Source organism: Chionomys nivalis, chromosome 22 (genome assembly GCF_950005125.1).
Source record: "Chionomys nivalis chromosome 22, mChiNiv1.1, whole genome shotgun sequence".
In the NCBI taxonomy this organism is placed as follows: Eukaryota; Metazoa; Chordata; class Mammalia; order Rodentia; family Cricetidae; genus Chionomys; species Chionomys nivalis.
The window spans coordinates 40592494-40613956 of NC_080107.1; the positions used below are offsets into that span (position 1 = coordinate 40592494).

At 43.8% G+C, this 21463-nt stretch overlaps 1 protein-coding gene across 2 annotated transcripts in view; it reads right to left on the bottom strand.

Moving 5' to 3' along the window:
* The window catches only part of Camsap1 (calmodulin regulated spectrin associated protein 1), a 63179-nt gene that overhangs the window by 38045 nt on the left and 3671 nt on the right, over positions 1-21463 (bottom strand). For both annotated transcript variants that reach the window (XM_057754764.1, XM_057754763.1), the window contains exons 2-3: positions 2855-3117; positions 2010-2171 (exon numbers count right to left, since the gene is read on the bottom strand). In XM_057754764.1, the coding sequence (XP_057610747.1) occupies positions 2010-2171; positions 2855-3117 (425 nt within the window). The remainder of the gene's footprint in view (positions 1-2009; positions 2172-2854; positions 3118-21463) is intronic.

A 21463-nucleotide genomic window follows, 5' to 3' on the forward strand; every position in this document is an offset into this window, starting at 1 on the left:
AAAACAGCCAAATAAGGACTTGCAAAAATATAAACATCAGGAAACACAAGAGATTCTACTACACAGCCACACAAATGGCCCCAAATCAAAGACCAACTGATCAAGTACTGATTAACAGAGCCAAAAGATTTCTATCCTGTCCCTGAGTTTAAAAAGGTGTTCACTTAGAAAATATTCTAGCATTTTTCCCCCTAAAGACTTAACTAAATGTTGGGTGTGGAATAGGTCTTTAGTTCCAGCACCTGGTGTCAGAGGCAACTGGTGAGACTGAGGCCAGCCTGATCTAGTGAGACTCTGTCAAAACAATTTAACCAAGAATGTTAAAATACACTCATCTGACCCAGCAATGCTACTAAGTATTTACTCAAAGAAAGAGTATCAGCATCCAGAGACACACACCCAAATGCCCCAGCAGCTTTATTCAAAATAGACAAAAACTGGAAAGCACCCATATGTCCCTCAGCAGGTGACTGACAAATCATGGCACAATCACATAAAGAAATTCTACAAGGCATAAACAGAACCAAACTACTTACAGCTACATTTGGTGCAGTGAAAGAAGTTACAATAACATTATAAGCAAAACCTGGATGAAGCAAAACTAATCCCATTAAGAAAGCAGATGGGGAGGGGGGACAGGTAGAGAGATGGTTCAGTGGTTAAGAGCACTAACTGCTCTTCCAGAGGACCTGGGTTCAATTTCCAGCATCTATATGGCAGCTCACAACTGTCTGTAACTTCAGTTCTAAGAAATTCAACACCCTCACAGACGTACAAACAGGCAAAACACCAATGCACATAAAATTAGACAGACAGACTGATAGAAAGATAAAAGCAGATGGGTATGAGTCTGTCTACGAATGACAGAAAACTGCCTTGACTGTGGTGGCTATTTAAAGGATATCACCGCTTGTTAAAATGCAAGGAACCATGTCTATACGTGGCATGGTTCATTAGTTATGTTTCAGTAGAGTGAGTTTTAAATCACGGGCATCAGTAAAATCTTGGAGATGAGGATTCAGGAGGTAAAGTGCTTGCTGGAGGTAGAGTTACTAGCAGTTGTAAGCTGCTATGTGGGTGCTGGGAAGTGAACCCAGGTCCTCTGGAAGAACTGCCAGCGCTCTTAACCACTGAGTCATCTCTCCAGCCCCTAGTTATAATTTCTATTGCTGCGCTAAAACCCCATGATCAAAAGCAACTTGGGGAGGAAAGTATTTATTTCTTCTTATACTTCCAGGTAACAGTACATCATTGACAGAAGTCAGGGCAAGAACCTGGAAGAAGTAAAGCAGAGGCCATGAAAGCATGCTACCTCCCGGCAGCATTGGCTTGCTCAGCCTGCTTTCTTATAGCACCAAGAATCACTAGAATCTCCCACATTAACCATCAATCAAGAAAACACACTAAAGGCTTGCCCTCAGGTCAATCTAGTGGGGATATTTTTCCAAGTGAGGTCCTCTCTTCCAAAATTACTCTATCTTAGGCCACAATGCCCCTATAACCAGCACAGTATGTAACCCCAAACACAGTAGCAAGTGTTTGGTAAAATGTGAGGTAGAGATCCAAAGATTTTGTCTCAAACAAGGTGGAAGACAATGAGCAACACCTGAGGTTTTCTTCCACAGGCATGCATAAGTACATGTGTATACACACGTATACACTGATAAAAAAAAAAATCAACCATTCACTCAAACATAGAAATACACAAGAAACTTGATCCCTCCCCAATAATTATTGGCAAAGATCATGAACAAGTACTATATACAAGTATCTCAGATAAAAATGAAACCTCATTAGCTGTCACTACACATATATGTACATTTCCACACACAAACTCATCTTGCTCTACTCTCAGTGCTCAGGAGTGAGGACTGTCTGCTAACCTACTGGACACCTAGCTGGATACGGCATAAGGCAGTCCTAAATGGCAAGACCTAATGCCTAAGTCCCAGCAAGGGGAACAAGAAGCAGACAGCTCTTGATCAAGAGAGAGCTAGACAGGCACTCACCTTATTGATCCAGAATACCATGGCATCCTCGAGGTCATACGGAAGCTCTTTTGAGGCGCTAAATGTAGAAAATCGCTTGACACTGGCCACCACCTTCTCAATGCTGATCATCTCCACAGTATAGGCCATCATCAGGGCATCCACCATTGCCATGTGGGCACTCTGGGGACAGAGGCAGCAATCAGTATCCTAAACCAGGTCCCAATGCAAAAAAACTTTCTGCCTTGGCTTCCCCACAAAGAACAACACTGGCTGGGCACTGTTCTAGACTGCAATAGTGGTACAGGGTCCTCATTTCTTACCAGCACACTATAAGCTTCCTCTGTAGCCCTGAAAAAGCTGTGGGAAGAGGCTGTACCCTCCCTCTGCTTCCTAAGGCTCTGGGATGCCAACAGGGCACTCTTCTGTATCACCCTACCTTCAGTCTCTTCAGAACTTTCTCTTCACCCACAACATGTCATCCTTAAAGTGAGTGAAAAAAGCTATGGCACGCAAAATGCCAGGGAACAAGTTAACAAAAGCAATGCAAAGACATAGTGGGCTAGGGACCAGGAAGAAGCTCTGAGGACAGAGCAACTGATTTTGGCTAGTATAGCCATCCAACCAAAAGGCTCTGCAGTGGTGTGCCCCACCACATTTACATTGTCACACTTCATTGCGTCACAGTGAGAAGAACCAGAAGCAAGCTGCTCTTTCCAGAATGGGGGCATTCTTTAAAATACAGGCATGTCATTAAGGACCACCAATGCACATGGACAGACTTCACCATCTGTCACCTAACAGCAGGGCACTGAGTCTTGCCTGCTCAGCCAAGGGAACAGAAGGAATGCCTGTCAGACACTTACCATCTTAATAGGTGCCTGGCTGAGGTCAGCATCTGTCACAGGGGTATCATCACTCTCCATCACATAGATGCCCTTCCGGGACAGGGCCTGAATGACAGACTGGTGTCCTTGTAAGGTAGCCACCTGGTCCCCTTTTAGGATGAGGCTGCAGACACGGCAATACAGCTCACTCGACAGGAGAAGTTTGATGACGGGTGGCTTAATGTGCTCCTGCTCATACTGGTCGATGTAAAAAGGATCTCTGAGGTCCTCAGGGATGTTGTCTATGGCAGGAGAGAGCACTGGGTGAGTGGACATGCACAATCCAGTCTGGAGCATCCCCAGATGGATGAGAACACACAGAGGAGCACCTTCCAGCACAATGTCAGTCAAAGTGCAGCCCACTGACCAGGTGACAATCTACATACCAAGGTCCAGGGCCAACTGACAGTCTCATTAGCATCTGCACAACAGAGGTAATACAAGGCATTTTGAACTTCCACCATCACCTGAATGATGGTGGGACACAAGGGCAAAAGTCCTTGGGTCTTAGTGGGCTCAAAAGAAACCAATATGCAACAGGGCTGAGATGATGCATCATCTGGTGACTGTGAGCACAGTGGCATTAGTTCTGGGGAGGGAGCTCTGTGTGTCTTCTTTCAAAATCAAGATCCAGGTAACAGCAGAGACTCAACAGCCTCCTCTTTAGGAAATGAGTCAAATCTGGTGCACTGTAACAACAGAACAAAGGCAACCAGCTTTCACTCATCTCTGCTTCAGGCAGCACACTATTTAATCATAATTCTACTGATCAAATAGCCGGGCGGTGGTGGTGCACGCCTTTAATCCCAGCACTTGGGAGGCAGAGGCAGGCGGATCTCTGTGAGTTCGAGGCCAGCCTGGTCTACAAGAGCTAGTTCCAGGACAGAAACCAAAAACTACGGAGAAACCCTGTCTCGAAAATTAAAAAAAAAAAAAAAGACTAATGTGCCCACATTACAGACAAGAAAATGAGGCACGAGAAAAAAGATGTGACATGTCCAATGTCAAAAGAGACAGGAACCAACTGCAATCTGGTCTCTCATGCACTCACTACCTACAGCAGACACATGACCAGGGGACCAAGTGTGCTACACTGATTCTGTATCCTCTTTGCACCACTTGTAAGATACTGAAACCTATCCTTTGTAGAAAGCACAAAGTCCTGAAAAAGAATCTCATTCTTTTACCCAGGGCCCCAGACCTTTGAGTTTGGTCTTCTCAAACATCCTTACCTCCTGGAGAGTTTAGAAAGCTGCAATCACCAAGAAGGGCATTCAAATAAGTGGGTAGAAACATATCAGAAAATCACCCCCACAATCCATGAACATTTGTGCTAGTTGATTTGTATCAACAACTTAAAATCACCTGAGAGGAGGGAACCTCAATTGATAAAAAGCTTCCATTAGGTCAGGCTGCAGGCAAGCCTCTAGGACATTTTCTTTCTTTCTTCTTTCTTTTTAAATCTCACTGGTTGTCCTCTAATTCACTAAGTAGACCAGGCTTGGCCTTGAACTCACAGAGATCTGCCACCTGCCTCTACCTCCCAAGTGCTGGCATTAAAGATGTATGCCCAGTCCATTTTCTTTCTTTCTTTTTTTTCTCCAAGACAGGGTTTCTCTGTGTAGCCCTAGCTGTCCTGGAACTAGCCCTGTAGACCAGGCTGGCCTCAAACGCAGAGATCTGCCTGCCTCTGCCTCCTGAGTCCTAAGATTAAAGGAAGTGCCACCACCACCTCGCCTGGTCCGTTTTCTTAATTAGTGATTGATTAGTCCATTGTGGGTGGTGCCACTCCTGAGCAGTTGGTCCTGGGGCTGTAAGAAAGCAGACTGAGCAAGCCATGGGGAGGAAGCCAGTGAACAGCACCCCTCCATGATCTCTGTATCAGTTCCTGCCTCCAGGTCCCTGCCCTGTTTGAGTTTCTAGCCTGACTTCCTTCAATACGAACAATGACACGGAAGTGTAAGCCAAATAAACCCTTTCCTCTCCCAACTTGCTTTTGGTCATGGTGCTTCATAAGAGCAATAGTAACCCTAACAGGAAAACATCCAAACTCTTCTAGCCTTATGCCAGGTCTAGCCACCACAGTGAGAAAAGGTCAGCTCTCAGAAGCTACCTCCCCTGCCCCAGCATCCTTTCTCTGCTCCCTTCTTTGTTTCTGATAGGTACTATTTTTTTGAGGTCCGGGTCTAATTACTGGTCTCTAGACCCTTGTTATTGTTTCACAATTGTTTTCTAAATTTATTATTGTATATACATATGAGGGAGTGCATACAAGCTACTACATGAGTGTGAAAGACAGAATAACCCTGTGGAGTTGGCGCTCTCCTTCCACCTTTACATGGGTTCCAGAGCTCATATTGTTAGGCTTATATGACAAGCACGTTTACCCACTGCCAGCCCCGCTCCACAATCCCAACTTCATTTTTGATTCTTATTTCTTAACAACATGGCTAGAGTTTACACAGCACTTTAGTTTTGAAGCTCTGTTGTGCATATAGGATTTGGTCACTACAGCAATCAAAGTAGTGAACAGGGCTATGCACCAGTGCTCGCTGTCCAGGCTTAGAGGACGTCAAAACCCATACGGGATGACTACATTGGGTAGCATCCTATTCTGAAGCCATCTACAGTACTAACACTAAACAGAGAGTGGTGGTAATAAAAGGATGAGCCCTGGGTATTCCACATGGGAAGGCCTCTGCTTGCCTGGTCAGATGACTGAGGAAAGAGCTGTATGCCAAGTGTGTAGCACAGAAAGAGGGGACGAGCCACACCACACTCGAGTGAGGAGTCCCATGGAACAGAACTGAGAGGCACAGATCACACCATCAGAAACTGTGGGATCTGGTTCTAGACTGGTAAAAATCAAGCAAGGTTCTGAGCTAGGGAGCCCAAACCCCAAGTTTGTGCTGCTGCCAGGAAAATAGACAAGAGTCCTCTCAGGCCTACACCTTCTTTAAGTGCCTAGTAGCAGTACCTCGCTACCAGGGCTCCCAGCAAGAGCTACTACCCCTCGCCTAACTTTCAGCCCATACCTCAAGCTCTGTCCAGGTTCTTCTCCCATGTTCAAAAATTCCAAGAACACATCTGACTTCACCTCTGGGGGACTTTACCCACCTTGAGACCTGAAAAGTCATGCATGTATGTCTATCCCAACATGTATACTAGCCCCAGCTACCTCCTCTGACCCACCTACATGACATCCATGTGAATACTGCAAGCCATACTGGCTGGTCCAAGCAACTCTCCCTGCTCACCTGGATAGCTGGTAAGGTTCCTTTCTGAGAGCAGAAATAGCACAGCTCAGAAGGGACCCAACAGAGCCTCTCTCTGTTGCAGGGAAGGAGAGACAGGACACCACAGAAGCACACCAAGAGCTAGTCTTTGACAGACACAAGGGAAGACCTAGGGAAGATATGGAGCTCAAGCCACAGTATAAAGACATAAACATCCTGGACTTGGAAGCTAGTAAGACAGAAAAAACCATCCAGGCTAAGTGTCCAAATGGAAATGTTTCCCTGGGCCTGAGGTGGTTCATGTAATCAGCATATCGGATCCTAAAAAAACAATAACCATTCCTGTACACTTGAGATTCATGACAGCAATCCCAGATCAGTAGATCCACCACAATCTGTGAGTTCCCTCCAATCCAGCCATAAAGTGCTACAGCCCACTCAGCAACTGAACCTCCTTTCTGGCCCTTCATGGCAGAAACTGTCCCTAGCTCAGAAAGGGAGCACCTACTTCTACCAGTCCACCAGTGCAGTGGCTGTTCCTAGATAATACTCAGCTCAGCTCGTATCAGAAGCTATGTTTGCACACGTCTGGTCTTCTAATATCTAGCAGTCAATAACTATTCTTAAAACAAAGCAATTTAGGGCTAGAGAAGTGGTTCAATGGTTAAAAACACATACTGCTCTTGCAGAATCAAGATTGAGTCTCAGATCCTGTATTGGGCAGCTTATAACTACTTGTCTGCAAAGTTCCAACAACCTTTCTGGCCTCTGTGGCAATATACTCATATGAACAACACCCTCCCACACACACACATACATACACGTATATAATTTTAAGATGATAATAATGATAATAAAATATTTTAAAAATAATACAAAAGCACTGTAAATGTCTTCTGAGTGTTTTGGGTGACTTGTTGCCCTCTAAAAGGCAAAGACAGCAGTTTATAATCATTGAACAATTACTGAGCAGAAACTGGGAAATGCATGAACACTCTGGGCCACCAAAAGGAGGTAGAAGACCATCACCCTCAGCAAACACTCTGAGGCTCTGAGGAGGGAAAAAAAAAAACAAAAAAAAAAACAGTAGGCAACTTCCATAACAAGGAGCATCACACTGAAGTATGCACAGAGCCCAGCTTAGGCAAACAAGAAAAAAGATAATGACTCTCATCAGTTTTAAGAAACACAGTTCAGAATAGGAGAATGCTGTGCCTTCAACTGTCAGGGTACTGAGTAGGCTTATATACTCTGGAAGCACAAAAAAGGATAAACTAGAACAGGTTGTATTGGGAAATAATGGAAAGAAGAGGATAAGGAAATAATGTTCACTGCTGTTTCCTAGAGTAGAAGACAGGTCTGGACACCAGCCAGGCACAGGACAGGCCCTGTCACTGAAGTAGGAACTATGGCCCAGAAGATGACCATGGCAGAAAGAGGAGCTCCATAAGGGACGCACAGCTATATGGGGAGAGGGGCAGCATTCTGAAGAGGCCAACATATGCAAAGCAGAAGTACAAATTAAAGAGATAGCATTTATGTATGATATGTATGAACACTCAGAAAGAGGGCACAGTGAGAATGGAAGCTGAGCAGTCAGACTAATGGCTCACCCTGGGCTAGGCAGACAAGGAAGACAAGCCAAAGGAACTAGTAGGTGGTTAGGAGACATTGGCAATTATATGGCCACCCCTATTCCACCCAAACACACTGGGTAGAGCCACCAAAATCAACATGCCTCAGCAGCATCAGGAACAGGGACACCAAGGAAAAGAAGGTTCCATGAACTCTCTGGACAGTGTAGCCTCAGGTGTGCAGACTGGGCTACTAGTCAGAGGCTAGGAGGGGGACCTCAGAGAGTGGGGAGAAATTCCAAAACAAAAGGGAAGGGATGTCGGGTGTTGTGGACTAAAACTTTTAACTATGCAAAGGTGTTTAGGCTGCACTTGTTTAACTATGTAAAGATGTGTCACCGTTTCATCTTGCCTGCCTAAGGCACCTGATTGGTCTAATAAAAAGTTGAACGGCCAATAGCTAGGCAGTAGAGGGATAGGCAGGGGCTGGCAAGCAGAGAGAATAAATAGAAGAGAGAGGAGGGAGAAAGAAGAGACATCCCAGGCCAGCCAGCCACCAGACAGACACAGAGAAAGCAGTGAAAGTAAGACATACAGAATGAAAGAAAAGTAAAAAGCTCCAAGGCAAAATGTAGATGGAGAAACAGGTTAAGTGGGACAAGCATAAGGTAAGGTCAAGCATTCATAACTAATAAGTTTGTGTGTCATGATTTGCAGGCTGGTGGCCCAAGAAAACCTACTACAGTCAGGTGTGTATAAAAATGTCCTGGCCACCTCAAGAGATCTATTTGCTAAATCCATTGCAACTAGAATGGCAACAACTGTGAAAGCTCTAACACAGCAGCAGACAGAGGCTGAGACAAGAGGATCCTGGTGAGTTCAAGGCCAGCTCAAGAAGCTCAGGAAGCCTAGCAAACCCTAAAATAAACAAACTCAAAGAAAGTCAGGCTCAGGAACCCACAGAATGCAACAGAACTGATCATCCACAGACTAGCTGACTGTGGATGACACCCAAGGTAGAAAAGTAAAAGTATTTTTAATAAAGAAAAAAATGACGGACTAGAGAAAGAGCAAAATAGAAACTCTGGAACAACAATCAACACACACACACATTCTGACTGAACCAGTTTCATAAAATGAACTGTTGAAAGCAGATTAAGATTAGACACTTGAGAAATGAAGATGAATAAGTATCCATAATGAGGAACAATAAGACAATGAGGAGAAAGCAAGTGGCAATGGTTGTCAGACCACAGAAAGGAACTGCAAGCCCAGAAGGGAGAAGGAACATGGCAGAAGGATGTTTAAGCAGACACTGCAGAGAATTTTCCAATCCTTGTAAAATTTATGAAACCACTAAAAATACCAGCAAGACTCAAAAAGGAAACCCACATCAAAAAAGCACTACAGTCACACTGACAGAATCCAAAGGCAAAAATATTTTTTATTTAATGTACCAGAGGTATTCCTGTCAGGCCAGGCCAACAGACCAGTTCTGCTTGTCCCTTTGTGAAGAAGGCAGCTACACACACTGAAAAAATCAAGGACAAGAAGAGGGGAACTAGAAAGTGGAGAGAAGGATGCTGGCTTGGACTTCACACTGCAGGGCACCCCCACCAAGGGCAGACCTGATGCTTGAGGACTCCCAGTACAACAGGCAAAACAGGCAAGGCAACTAACTAGTTTCTGGGCCTTAGAAGGAGGGGATCAAGAGGAGGCCCCCAATAACAATAAAACATCAGGGGACATGGAGACACTGTGGGGCAAAGGTGCTCTGCTTCCATGTCCAGCCTGAGACACCACTCCCTAAAGTCAGAGCCACATGGACCAGGGAACACAACAAACAAGGTCTCACCAAAAGCACCTGGCAGAGAAGATAACTCTCCTTCCCCGCTAGACATGAAATTCTTCTCCCCATACAGCTGGGGATTCTAGTAAAGGGAATCAATCACCTTGTTGTAGAGATTCTGGGTATAATTCTGGTCCCTGGCATCCCCAACGAGCTAGGCTTGGCCACCTGTCCTCAATACACCAATTAACAATACAAGTGACAGAGACAGACAGAAAAGAATGTATTCACTGTGATCACACTGGGAAGAATAGCGGGGTCCAGTGACCTCTAAGTCCATCTTTAGGGTACTGACATGACATTTAGGCTCAAAGAAAAGGCATGCATAATTCAGCAGTCCAGATCAAGGAATGGTCCTGCCTATCACTGGCCAATCACTGCTCTGTCTATAAAATGGGTCGATAAGTTGTCAGAACTGTGTGAAATAACCAGCAGTCTTGTAGGCAACGTCCCACCTACCCAGCCTGGGAAGTTCCTCTTGCCCTTAAGCAACAGCAGCAGGGAGGCCCATGAGTAGACTGAACCAGAAGCACAGGGCTGGGGCACAGGACTTACTATAACCAGAGCCAACAATGAAGCTCAAGGCTGCAAGCAAACAGGAGAGTGGCTGTTAAAGTCAGACTGAGAGCCCTGGCTCCTCATGCAATAACTAAGATGATGAGGAATCACCTGAAATTGCCACTCAGTAAGATGACCAACTGACACACACCAGCATTCAAGTGTTGAAACATCTCTGACATGTGAAAGTCGCCAGCACAAAATGATTGCAGGAATTAAACTCTGAAGCAAAAGTTCAGCAAAGAAAGTTTTTTAAAACACTAAATATAGAAATGAAAAGGAGAGCAACAGACGTTTAGAAACTCACTGGACAGGCTGAACAGCAGGGTGACAATGGCGCTGAACAGCAGGGTGACAATGGCACAGGACTGAATTGCTGGTTTTAAGCTTACATCAATAGCATTCATCCAATCTGAACCACAGGCAGAAGATGGAGACTAGAATGGGGAAGAAGAAGAAGAAAAGAGACGGAGCTACGGGAGAGGAGCTGTCCACCAGAGTCCCGGGAAAAAGATGGCAAGGAGAGTACAGAGCAAATTAATGATTGAAATTTTACCAAATACAATGTAAGACATCAACCTACTGATTTTAAGACACTGAGTCGAAAGGTGGTGGCACACACCTTTAATCCCAGCATTTGGGAGGCAGAGGCAGGAGGATCTCTGTGAGTCTGAGGCCATCCTGGTCTACAGAGCTAGTTCCAAAACAGGCTCTAAAGCTACAGAGAAACCCTGTCTCGAAAAACAAAACAAACAGAAACATAAAAACATTGAGCAAACCATGAATCAGGAAAACCCAAAGGAATCTGAGCCAAGACATATATTCAAACTTCTAAAGCTAAAAAGAAAATTCTGAAGCAGAGGAAAGACATACTTGTAGAGGGAATTCGGTGACAGTGGGACTGTCATCTGAAGCTGTGGTGTCGATATGCAACAGTGCTCGCAGCCAAGCCTGATGACTTAAGTTCCATCCCCAGAACCCACCATAATAAAAGAAGAGAACCGACTCCTGTAAGCTGTCTCTGACCTCCACACATACACAGTGGCAAACATAAACACACCCCCACACAAATAACCAGGGGCTGGAGAGACGGCTCAGCAGTTAAGAGTACTGGATATTGCAGAGTACCTGAGTCTTGGAAGTCATATGGTGGCTCACAACTGTAATTCTGGTTCCAGAAGATCTGACACCTTCTTCTGGCCTCCCTGTACATGAAGCAGGGGAGTGGTACAAGACATACACACAAGTAAATATTATATATTTTTTTTTTCTTGGAACTCACTTTGTAGACCAGACTGGCCTCTAACTCACAGAGATCCACTTGTCTCTGCCTCCCATAATAATTTTTAAAAGTAAGTTAAGTAAAAAAAAAAAAAACAAACAAACAAAACCTATGAAAATGGCTAAAGTAAGTCCTCCAAAGAGAAAGAAAATGAAGCATTAAGAAAAAATAGCAGGAAGAAATGAGCATTATGATAACTATAGCAGACTGTCCTTTGGAGTTTTCACTGAAACGCAGTACAAACAAAACTACCACACTAGAACCATGGGCCTAGTGGCCCACATCTTTAATCCCAGCACTCGGGAGGTAGAGGCAGACGTATGTCTTTGAGTTCAAGGCCAGCCTGCTATACATAATTTGTTCCAGACCAGCCAACGCTACATAATAGAGACCCTATGTCAAACAACAAATTTCACAAGAAATTCACTTCTAATTCAGCAAGATAAACCGACTTGTGGCTAGCCTGAGTTTAACACTGCAAGACCTAGTCTCTAAAAGAAACAAGAAAGGAAGGGAATAACAGATGGAAGAAGAGGATAAGGATGAAAAAAAAACAAAATAAAAAAATAAAATGGAAACAGATACACCATGATTAGGGGTATAGCCCAGGGCAGATGTAGGGCAGAAAAAATGTATCTATATTATGCAAACAGTATTTAATAAGAAGATGGTGTTAGTAGAATCTGAAGTCCACTGCTGGTTTCTCTACCAAAAAATTGAGAGACGGAAATTGGTCAATGGAAATATAAATTTTAGATCCAAATGAGGAAAGGAAAATATGTTTCTCTCAGCCTTCCCTTTAGCCACATTACAGTTTACAGAAAAAAAGAAAGGAAAAGCCAGGAACTAGGCACTGTGGGATTAGCTATAAGTATCAGGTAAATTATCAGAGCCATAAGTTAACACTCTCCAGGACACCTTTCTCCTCCAGTAATTCCTTCTCTGTCATGGGATTTCCTGGAGAAATCTTTAAACTCTTTCAGCAGCTGTTACATTATCAGAAAGGATTACAATGCCTCTATCCTCTTCTGCCAGGACTGGTTTCCAGACACCCAGGGACATCTGAAACTAAAGTAGTCCCAAATCCTATTCCTCTATACAGATGTAGCTGATGAAGTTCAATTCACAATAAAGCAATTTTAAGAGCCCAGGAAGGATGGTATGTGATTAATCACACTATTCCAGTGGTTCTAAACCTGCAGCTGAGACTCCTTTGAGGGTTGAACGACCCTTTCACAGGGTCACATATCAGATCTCCTGCATATCACTTATTTACATTATGATCCATAACAGCAGCAAAATTAGTTATGAAGCAGCAACCCGAGTAATTTTATGGTCAGGGGTCACCACAACGTGAGAACCGCATTAAAGTGTCATGGCATTAGGAAGGTTGAGAACCACTGTGCAACTCCAAATGCCATGCAATTTAAAACTTAGAAATTATTTCTGGATTTTTCCATTAAACACTTTCAGACTGCAGTTGATCATGGTAGCATACTGCACAAAATGAAAAACAGCTAAGTGAGGATGACAGTACAATGAAGGCTGAGAAAATACAGAGGAACCCAGGCAGTGGTGGTGCACAACTTTAAGCACTCAGGGCAGGCAGGCAGAGCTCTCTGAGTTTGAGGCCAGCCTGGTCTACCAAGCTAATTTCAGGACTACACAGAGAAATCCTGTCTTGAAAAACAAAAAACAAAAAAACAAAACAAAAAAAAAGGTAGGTAGGGCACAAATTACTAAAGACAAACAGTAAATGATGCTTACTGTTAGTACTAACTAGACTCAAAATACATAAAACATCTGACAGAGCTAATAAAGCAGACAAATCCACTAACATGAAAATTCTGGCACTTGTTCTTCAGCAACTGACAAGGTTTATCAGAGTCAGCAAGGACACCAAGATTACCTGTACACAAAGCCCAGGCTGCTATTGACAGAATGCCTACTGCCGGAATCTGGGTCCACAGAACTCACATTCTACTGAAGCCCAAAAGCCAAGGGGGTTTAAAGAAGCTAGCTGTAGGGAATATAAAAACATGAGGGGGTACAAAGTGACAACAGGTAGAAAATCCCCACCCTCTTACTGAAAGTCATCTGGATCTGGGAACTCCTGGGCATTTTATTCTCAAATAAACCAGTTAACAGGAACAAAAGAAGAGGGAAGTAGCACTGAAAAAGGATTAATGTTAAGATATTAGAGAAAGGACTGGAAAGAAAACTAAAGCCCCAATTCATCACCTCACACTCAGTTCTCTTCCTTCAAAATAACCGGCTTAGTTTCTTACTCTGATATTCTTCTCAGAATATCATGCTCATGCTCAAGGTATGAATGGCATTTCCACCTGCACTGTTCTATCCCAAGGGTCTGTGGGCAACACACCTCAGTTCTGCCTGTGTCCTGATGAATCAAACAGAGCTGGAGATTTTGAAATGGGAGATGTTGCCATAACTTAATCTATGAGGGTCCAGACAGGAACTGCACAAGGACCTGGACCTCCTGCATCTGGTCAGCAGAGCCTTAAGGAAAGCTCTTTTGCTTGGCCAAAAGGAACAGAAGGATTGGAAGGCAAGCGAGGAGAGCAAGAAGCTGTTTAAAATGATCTTTGCTACATGCCCAAATATTCACCAAAATAAATTATATTCTAGGTCTTAGCTTCTTACACTGTAGGTCTTGAGTTCATAGGGGCAACATAACTGAATGTGGGAGCTAGAAGTAAATAGTAACAGTAAAAAGTTTCCAAACACACAACAACCAGAAAATCAATTCAAAATCAAATGTATCATGGATCCAAGATGTTTCTGACAGTGCTCACTCATGTTTTATAAAAAAACTTCACTGCAACCTTGGTTCTGAACACACAGCATACACACTGTACATGCCATCATACCATACAAGCCAACAAATATAACCTGAAATATATCACCTTAGATTCAAGGATACTGTGTGTCATGAACAGCAATGTTTTTACGATAACACAATGTTTTCTGCTCCTATAGAAACATAATAGCTTAATACAGAAAAATATTTCCCATCCTCATTCCTCAGCATGTAAGTATCAAACTGATATATTTGCATTGTGCTGTGTTCCAATGTTTAAATGTGGGATGGGAATAAAGACAGGATCTCATGTAGTCCTGGCTGGTCTTCAATTTGCTGTATATAAGGATGATCTTGAACTCCTGATCCTCCTGTCTCTACTTCTCAAGTACTAGAATTACAGGCACATGCCACAATACCCAGTTTATGGGTGCTGGGTATGGAACCAGGACGAGAGCCTTATCACGTGTAGGATCTGCTATTGCACTCAATTTGGACTCCCAATCCCTAGAACTGTAAACAATACATCTCCATCATTTATGAATTACCTAGGCTATGGTATTTTTCATAGCAAACAAAATGAAATAAAAGCAAGCATCAAAGGAAATGTTTCACACACAGAAATAGATAAACATGAAAACATAAACCCAGCATGGTGACACACATGGTAATCTCAGCACTTTGAGGAGGTAGAGGCAGGAAGACTGGTTCAAGGTCATCCCTAAATTTAAGTTGAGCCTGGCCTACATAAGCCTTCATCCCAAAACAAGCAAACAAAACCACACAATAAACTACCAACACATGTGAGCTGCAGGGAAGGTAGCACTGCCGCACTAACTGCGTGTCTAAGCAGGGGTCAGCAGGCTAAGTCTAGTCAAAAACTAGAAAAGGAAGGGCAACCGCAGTCAGATCACAAGGCAGTCACAGCCATGAAAGGGTAACATCGGGCTGCAATTTTCCAATAGATTTATAAGAAGTTACTACTGGCGGAACTGGAGAGATGGCTCAGCAGTTCTGAGCACTGGCTGCTCTTCCAGGACCTGGGTTCAATCTCCAGCACCCACATGGCAGCTCACACCTATCTGTGACTCCAGTTCCAGGGCTTCTGACACTTTTACACAGACACAGATGCAAGCAGAACACCAATGCACACAAAACAAAAATAAGTAAATTTTTTTAAAAAAGAAGTTACCATTGAGAAACTGAGTAAAGACATCCAGAACCTTTGCAGAACGTCTTACAACTACATGTTAATAAACCTCAAAATAATTTAATTTTTCTTATATTGTCCAAGATCCTAAAAGCTATTATTACACGAAAAGAAACTAATGGGACAAAAGGCATTATTTAAAAGGTTCCTCTTTATTTGTCATCAGGGAAATGCATACTAAACCACAGTAGGAAGGTGCAATCCACCCACTTGACTGGCTAAAAGTATAAAGACCAACACCACCAAGCGCTGACATGAAGGCAGAGAATTTCATATAGTACTCATGGGAAATAATGACTCAATTACTCTAGAAAACTTCATACTTTCTTATAAATTAAAAATGCATTATCTCATGACCCATTACTCCTTTAAGATGAATAAAAGTATCTGTCCAGAGAAATGAATGCACATAGCTTTTTCATAATATCCCAAAACTAGAAACCACCCCAATAACATTCACCAACAGACAAATGGGCTAGCCATACAATGGAACACTATTACTAAGCAAAGACCTGCACACCATGAGATACACAGATGAATCTCAAAGATACCGTGTGGAGAAAAGAAAGCTAGGTGCAGAACCCTGATGTGCTTAAATAGTAAGAAACTCCAGGCAGGAAGAGGTACAGGAAGGCCAGGATGAGACAGGGATCTGGAGGAGGCACACCACCAAAACTTTGTACTGTATATCAACTATACTCCAATAAAGGTCCAAGACAAGCATCCACTTGATAAACAAGAATCCACTTGAGCAGTACCCACTATGCCCTGCTAAAAAGCCAGATCTCTTTCCTGCTCGGAAAATATCCTTAAGAACAGTCCATAAGTAAACCCAGCAAGGGTTTACCAATTTGTCATTTAAGACATCCCAATATCTGAAACTCAGCCATTTGTCCAAGCTAATCTCAGCTTCTAAATTCCACTTGCCTAGGCTTGTGCTAGCTGCACCCACACCTGCCTCCATTCCCTTTCCCTGCCCTTGCTTAGACTACATACTTCTTTATGGGGCATTCCAGATCCAGATCTTCTTCTTCACCTGACCTGCTAGTGGCATCTGCTCCTCTGTAAATGAGGCACCATCCAGGATTCTCCTTATAGGTCTTTGCATGTGTGACCTTCCACGCTCCATTCAGTTCCCACGGGTCATAAGACATTGTTCACCTGGACTGATACACCTCTAATTTTGACTGGTTGAAACTGTAGCAACTGGGGACTACCTGCTCAAAGCACATTCCCAGGCTCTCAGCAAACCATCTCCTATTCAAAAGTGTTCCCAGGCACATACAAAGAAATCCCTAATGACACCAGGAACGTGGTAAACAACCTGGCCCCAGACTATTTCCAAACTAATCACCTACTGTGTCAGCCTTTACGCCTCTGCCTAAGCACAGCTAATCTACTCAATGCACAAGATCACTTGGCTGCTACACAATGGTGCAGTCAGATACCCACCCCCTGCTCTCAGGGTCTATCCAGGCCTTTACCACCCTTCATAGCTATTCACTTTTGTTCTTTGACTCATGGTCTCTCACTGACCTAGAGTCAAAGAGTAGGCCAGTCTGGCTGGTCTGAGAACCCATTTCTACCTCTCCAGTATGGGATTACAATCATATACCACACCTGACTTTTTTAATATTTAAAAATTACTTTATGCCAAGTGATGGGAGGACACACCTTTAATCCCAGCACTCAGGAGGCAGCAAGACGGATATCTGAGTTCAAGGCAAGCCTGGTCTACAGAGCGAATTCCAGGACAGTCAGAGCTACAAAGAGAAAGCCTGTCTTGAAAACAACAATATTTATTCATTCGTATGTGTGCATGTATACCCATGCATGCCACAGCATATGTGTAGAGGCCAGAGGACAGCTTGTAGGAGCCAGCTCTCTTTCCGTTATTTAGGTTCCAGGGATCAAACTCAGGTTGTCAGGCTTGGCAGCAAACATCTTTTATCTGCTGAGCCATCTCACCAGCTCCATACCTGGCTTTTAATATGGGTTCTGGGACTCCACTCAAGTCTCCATGCTTGTTTAACAAGCACTTTACCAATCTTAGCCATCTCCCCAGTCCCGTGCCTCACAAGCTCTTTAGTGTCTGAGCTGTCTCCTCAGTCCTATGTAGTCACCTTCAACCCTTCCATTTCCTCCATGAATGTCCATATTTCATGAAGATTGTGATCAACAAATTTAGATGGCACCATGTGTCTTTTCCCTTTATATTTCCTATACTGTAAAAAAAAAATAGTTATGCACACACTAGACATTAGATAAAACTAATCTTTGCTCCATGTTAGTCATCCTCAGACAAGATGAAAACTGACAACCATCCAGGTCACTGAACAGTGCAACTCTGAGGTAGAGGGAGCACTAGCATACCTAAAGTTGACAGGGCTATCCTGAAACAAAAATCAACACAACATGGCAGCAGTTAAGTTTGTTCCAGGACAGCCTTAAATAGTGTGAGACCCTGTCTCAACCAATCCCCCTCTTAAAAGCCATTTGAATGTATAGCCAAAATTAACATTTTGAAACACAATAGTAGCTAACCCTTTGGAGGGTCAAACAAAGGATTAGCTAAGAGATTAAAGACAGATTTTCATTCTCTGATTAGTATTTAGCTCCTGGCATCAGGCCAGGAAGAACATGTATTAGAACAACTCTAAAGACAAATTCCCCCCACATACATAGCACGCACCCGAGTATTCTGCAGGTGGGCACAACAGTACATGTGAGAGCCAGGACCCCCCAATCTTGCAGAGATACCAAAACAAGAAGATAGGAGGTTCTCCAGACACCCTGCAGAGAAAGGGTCATGGCAACCGCTGCCAGGCAGCAGCCCCTACAGTATCAGACTTCTCAGGATCAGCAAACACTTGAGGCTCCTGGACCCGCCCACCCAGAAACACCCAACTCACTTGCCAAGAATAACAAAAGGCTATTTAAAAACTACAGTGTAGGGGCTGAGAAATGGCTCAGCCCTGAAGAGCACTAGCTGTTCTTCCAGAGGACTGAGGTTTAATTCCCACCACCTACAAGGAGTTCACAACCATATATATATATGCCTAGTGCCAGGGGACCTGAAGGCCTCTTCTAGCCTGAGGGCACCAGGTACAGATATATACATGAAGACAATGTACCCAGACACTTAAAATAAAAGTAAATAAAACCACAATCTAAACTCATGAAACAGTGGTCTGAACAAATTGTGACCTAGAACAACTTGGTAAGACACTTCTGAACTGAGCTCAGGCAGCAGACTGCTCCCAGGGAAACCTGCCCAGTCCAGGAAAAGAAAGGAGCAGTGAGCAGTCCCAGCCAGCTCTGGAGCTATCGAAAGAGGTTCCAAGAAGCAAGCTCTGTTGGGGAGGATTGTTTTAAGGTGTGTTGCTTTTGTTTATGCTGCATTTGTTTAACTCTGTGAAGCTGTGATTTTTTTTTTTTGCCTGTCTAAAACACCTGATGGTCTAATAAAACGCTGAATGGCCTATTGGCTATTTTAAAGCAGGAGGAAGGACAGGCAGGGCTGGCAGAAAGAGAATATAAAAAGGAGAAACGAGGAAGAAAAGGAGCAAGAGAACAAGGAGAGGAAGACACGGGGGGTGGGGGGGCAGCCATCCAGCTACACAGAAAGCCACGGAAGAGAAGTAAAAAAAGGTATACAGAAATAGAGAAAGATAAAAAGCCCAGAGGTTTAATTTAAGAAAATTAGTCGGGTTAATTTAAGAAAAGCTGGCAAGAAACAAACCAAGATAAGGCGGGTGTTTATAAGTAATAATAAGCCTCTGTGTATATTTAGGAGCTGGGTGGTGAGCCCCCCTAAAAGCCGAAAGAGTAAAACATCACAACAAAACTTCTTTTGACCAAATGCCACTAAACCATGACTCTGGCAATGCGGTGACTCCTAGAGTTAGGAGAGAGCTCTGCTCCTAACACTGGCCAGGCCAACCAACGTAAAAAAGCACTTTGTGGCCTGCAGTGGCTCTAGCACATATTTCCTAGGAACTGGGCTCCATTGGCCACAGGCTGGCATAGGAATTCTTATTCTACGGCGTGTTTTTCAAAGTAGCAGTCTGTAGGACTCTGGTGAGCATAGGAGAATGGGAGTTTGGGGGCCGAAAAAAGGACAGAGAGCAGCATTCCTCGTTAGTAGACCTAACCCTCCAGCTAGGTCACCACCCTTTTCCAACCCAGCCTGCTGCTGGCGGTAAGATGAGAAGGATGAGCTCCTGACTGGGCCTAGGATTCAGGACAGCTCAGCTCTGGGGCAAAAGGACAAATCAGTTTTTGCTGAGCCACAGAGCAATCTCCTTGCAAACAGTTGAGAACCTTCTCATCCGGTCCCTGTGTGCTCCGTTGTCCTTGAGAGATAAAAACTCATATTCCCCCACTATTCCCTGAAACCAAAGCCTAGATACCTCTGAGTTTGCTAAGAGCGCAAATACAATGCAAATAGACCAGAAGCAAAAGCCAGGACTGCTGCAGCCCTGGTCTAGCACACTGTCCTGTAAAATAAATGGTCCTTCAAATCACCCCTTTGAACTTATCAATGAATTTATTGCAGGTTTCACACAAATGCCACTATACTCTTGCAGTTAAGCAGACTTTGCTCCTCTTTGCAAACACATTTAAGTAAACAATTTTCAGCATGCCTAATTAAGTTACTCCCAAAAAATAACTAAAAGACTGTCAATGTAATGCAAGAGTTGCCAGAAAAAGAAGAGAAAGAATGTTGTGTGATCTTTTACTCTTTTGGCTTTTTAGGGGTCCCGCCACCCAGCTCCCAAATAAATCTCACACACGGAGGTTTATTCTTAAATATAAATGCCCAGCCCTTTCTTAAATTATTCTGACTACCTTTTGCCTCTGGGTTTTTATGTTTCTCTATTTCTGTATAACCTTCCATAGTTTTTATTCCATGGCTTGCTGTGTAGCTGGGTGGCTAACCCCTGATGTCCTTCTGCTTCTCGTTTGCCTTCTCGTTTCTCCATTTATACTCTGCCTGCTGGCCCCGCCTATCCTTGCTTCTGCCTCGATATTGGCTGTTCTTTACTAGGACCATCAAGTAGTTTAGACAGGCAAAGAATCAGCTTCACAATTAATCAAATGCAGCATAACAAAAGTCACACACCCGAAAATCATATTCCCCAAGAATAACCTAAAAACAGAAGTATAGGACAGAGCCCAAATCTAGGTTGTGGCACCAGAGCAGAAAAAATCTGAGAAAATGCTTCTTCATAATCATAAGCCCAAGGCCTAGGTGAGCTCCAGAGCCTGCCACTCACTACAGATTGCAGGCTGAAATAGGGACATGGACTCTCGGGGCAAGTGACAATGGAGACTCCAGTAGTTAGCCCCACAGTTCCACCACACTTCCAACTCCTACACAGAAGGAAAACTATTTTCACTTCCAGACTTAACCAAAAAGTGCATAACACATAAAACATACAAGACCCTTTCCCTATGACCGCCCACCCAAACTAAATTGTCTTTGAAGCATCCAAATGGAAAGCAGCATAACCAATGAATAGCAGCCTAAGATGAGATCACATGGAGATTGCCAAAGATAAAGATTCACCCCGTGAGCCGGGCGGTGGTGGCGCACGCCTTTAATCCCAGCACTTGGGAGGCAGAGGCAGGCGGATCTCTGTGAGTTCGAGACCAGCCTGGTCTACAGAGCTAGTTCCAGGACAGGCTCCAAAACCACAGAGAAACCCTGTCTTGAAAAACCAAAAAAAAAAAAAAAAAGATTCACCCCGTGAATAGGAACAGAGTTGTTTTTTTTTTTTGGGGGGGGGGCAGGAGGATGTCCCCCATATCTTGCCAAAACGCCCTCCCCACCCTGATTTCTGGAAGATACAACTCCAGGCTGGTAGAAGTAAATCCATACCAGGCTATGAACACCATAAACAACTGTCCAGCTGAGCCAGCCTGGTCATATAAATTGGCACCTCCCAAATGTCGAAGCTGGGTCTAGAATGGAAACCTTCTCATTTACAACAATGAACGGAAGGGAACTAGACCTCTAAAGCACATATGATGTGCATTCTGCTAGCAGAGGCCC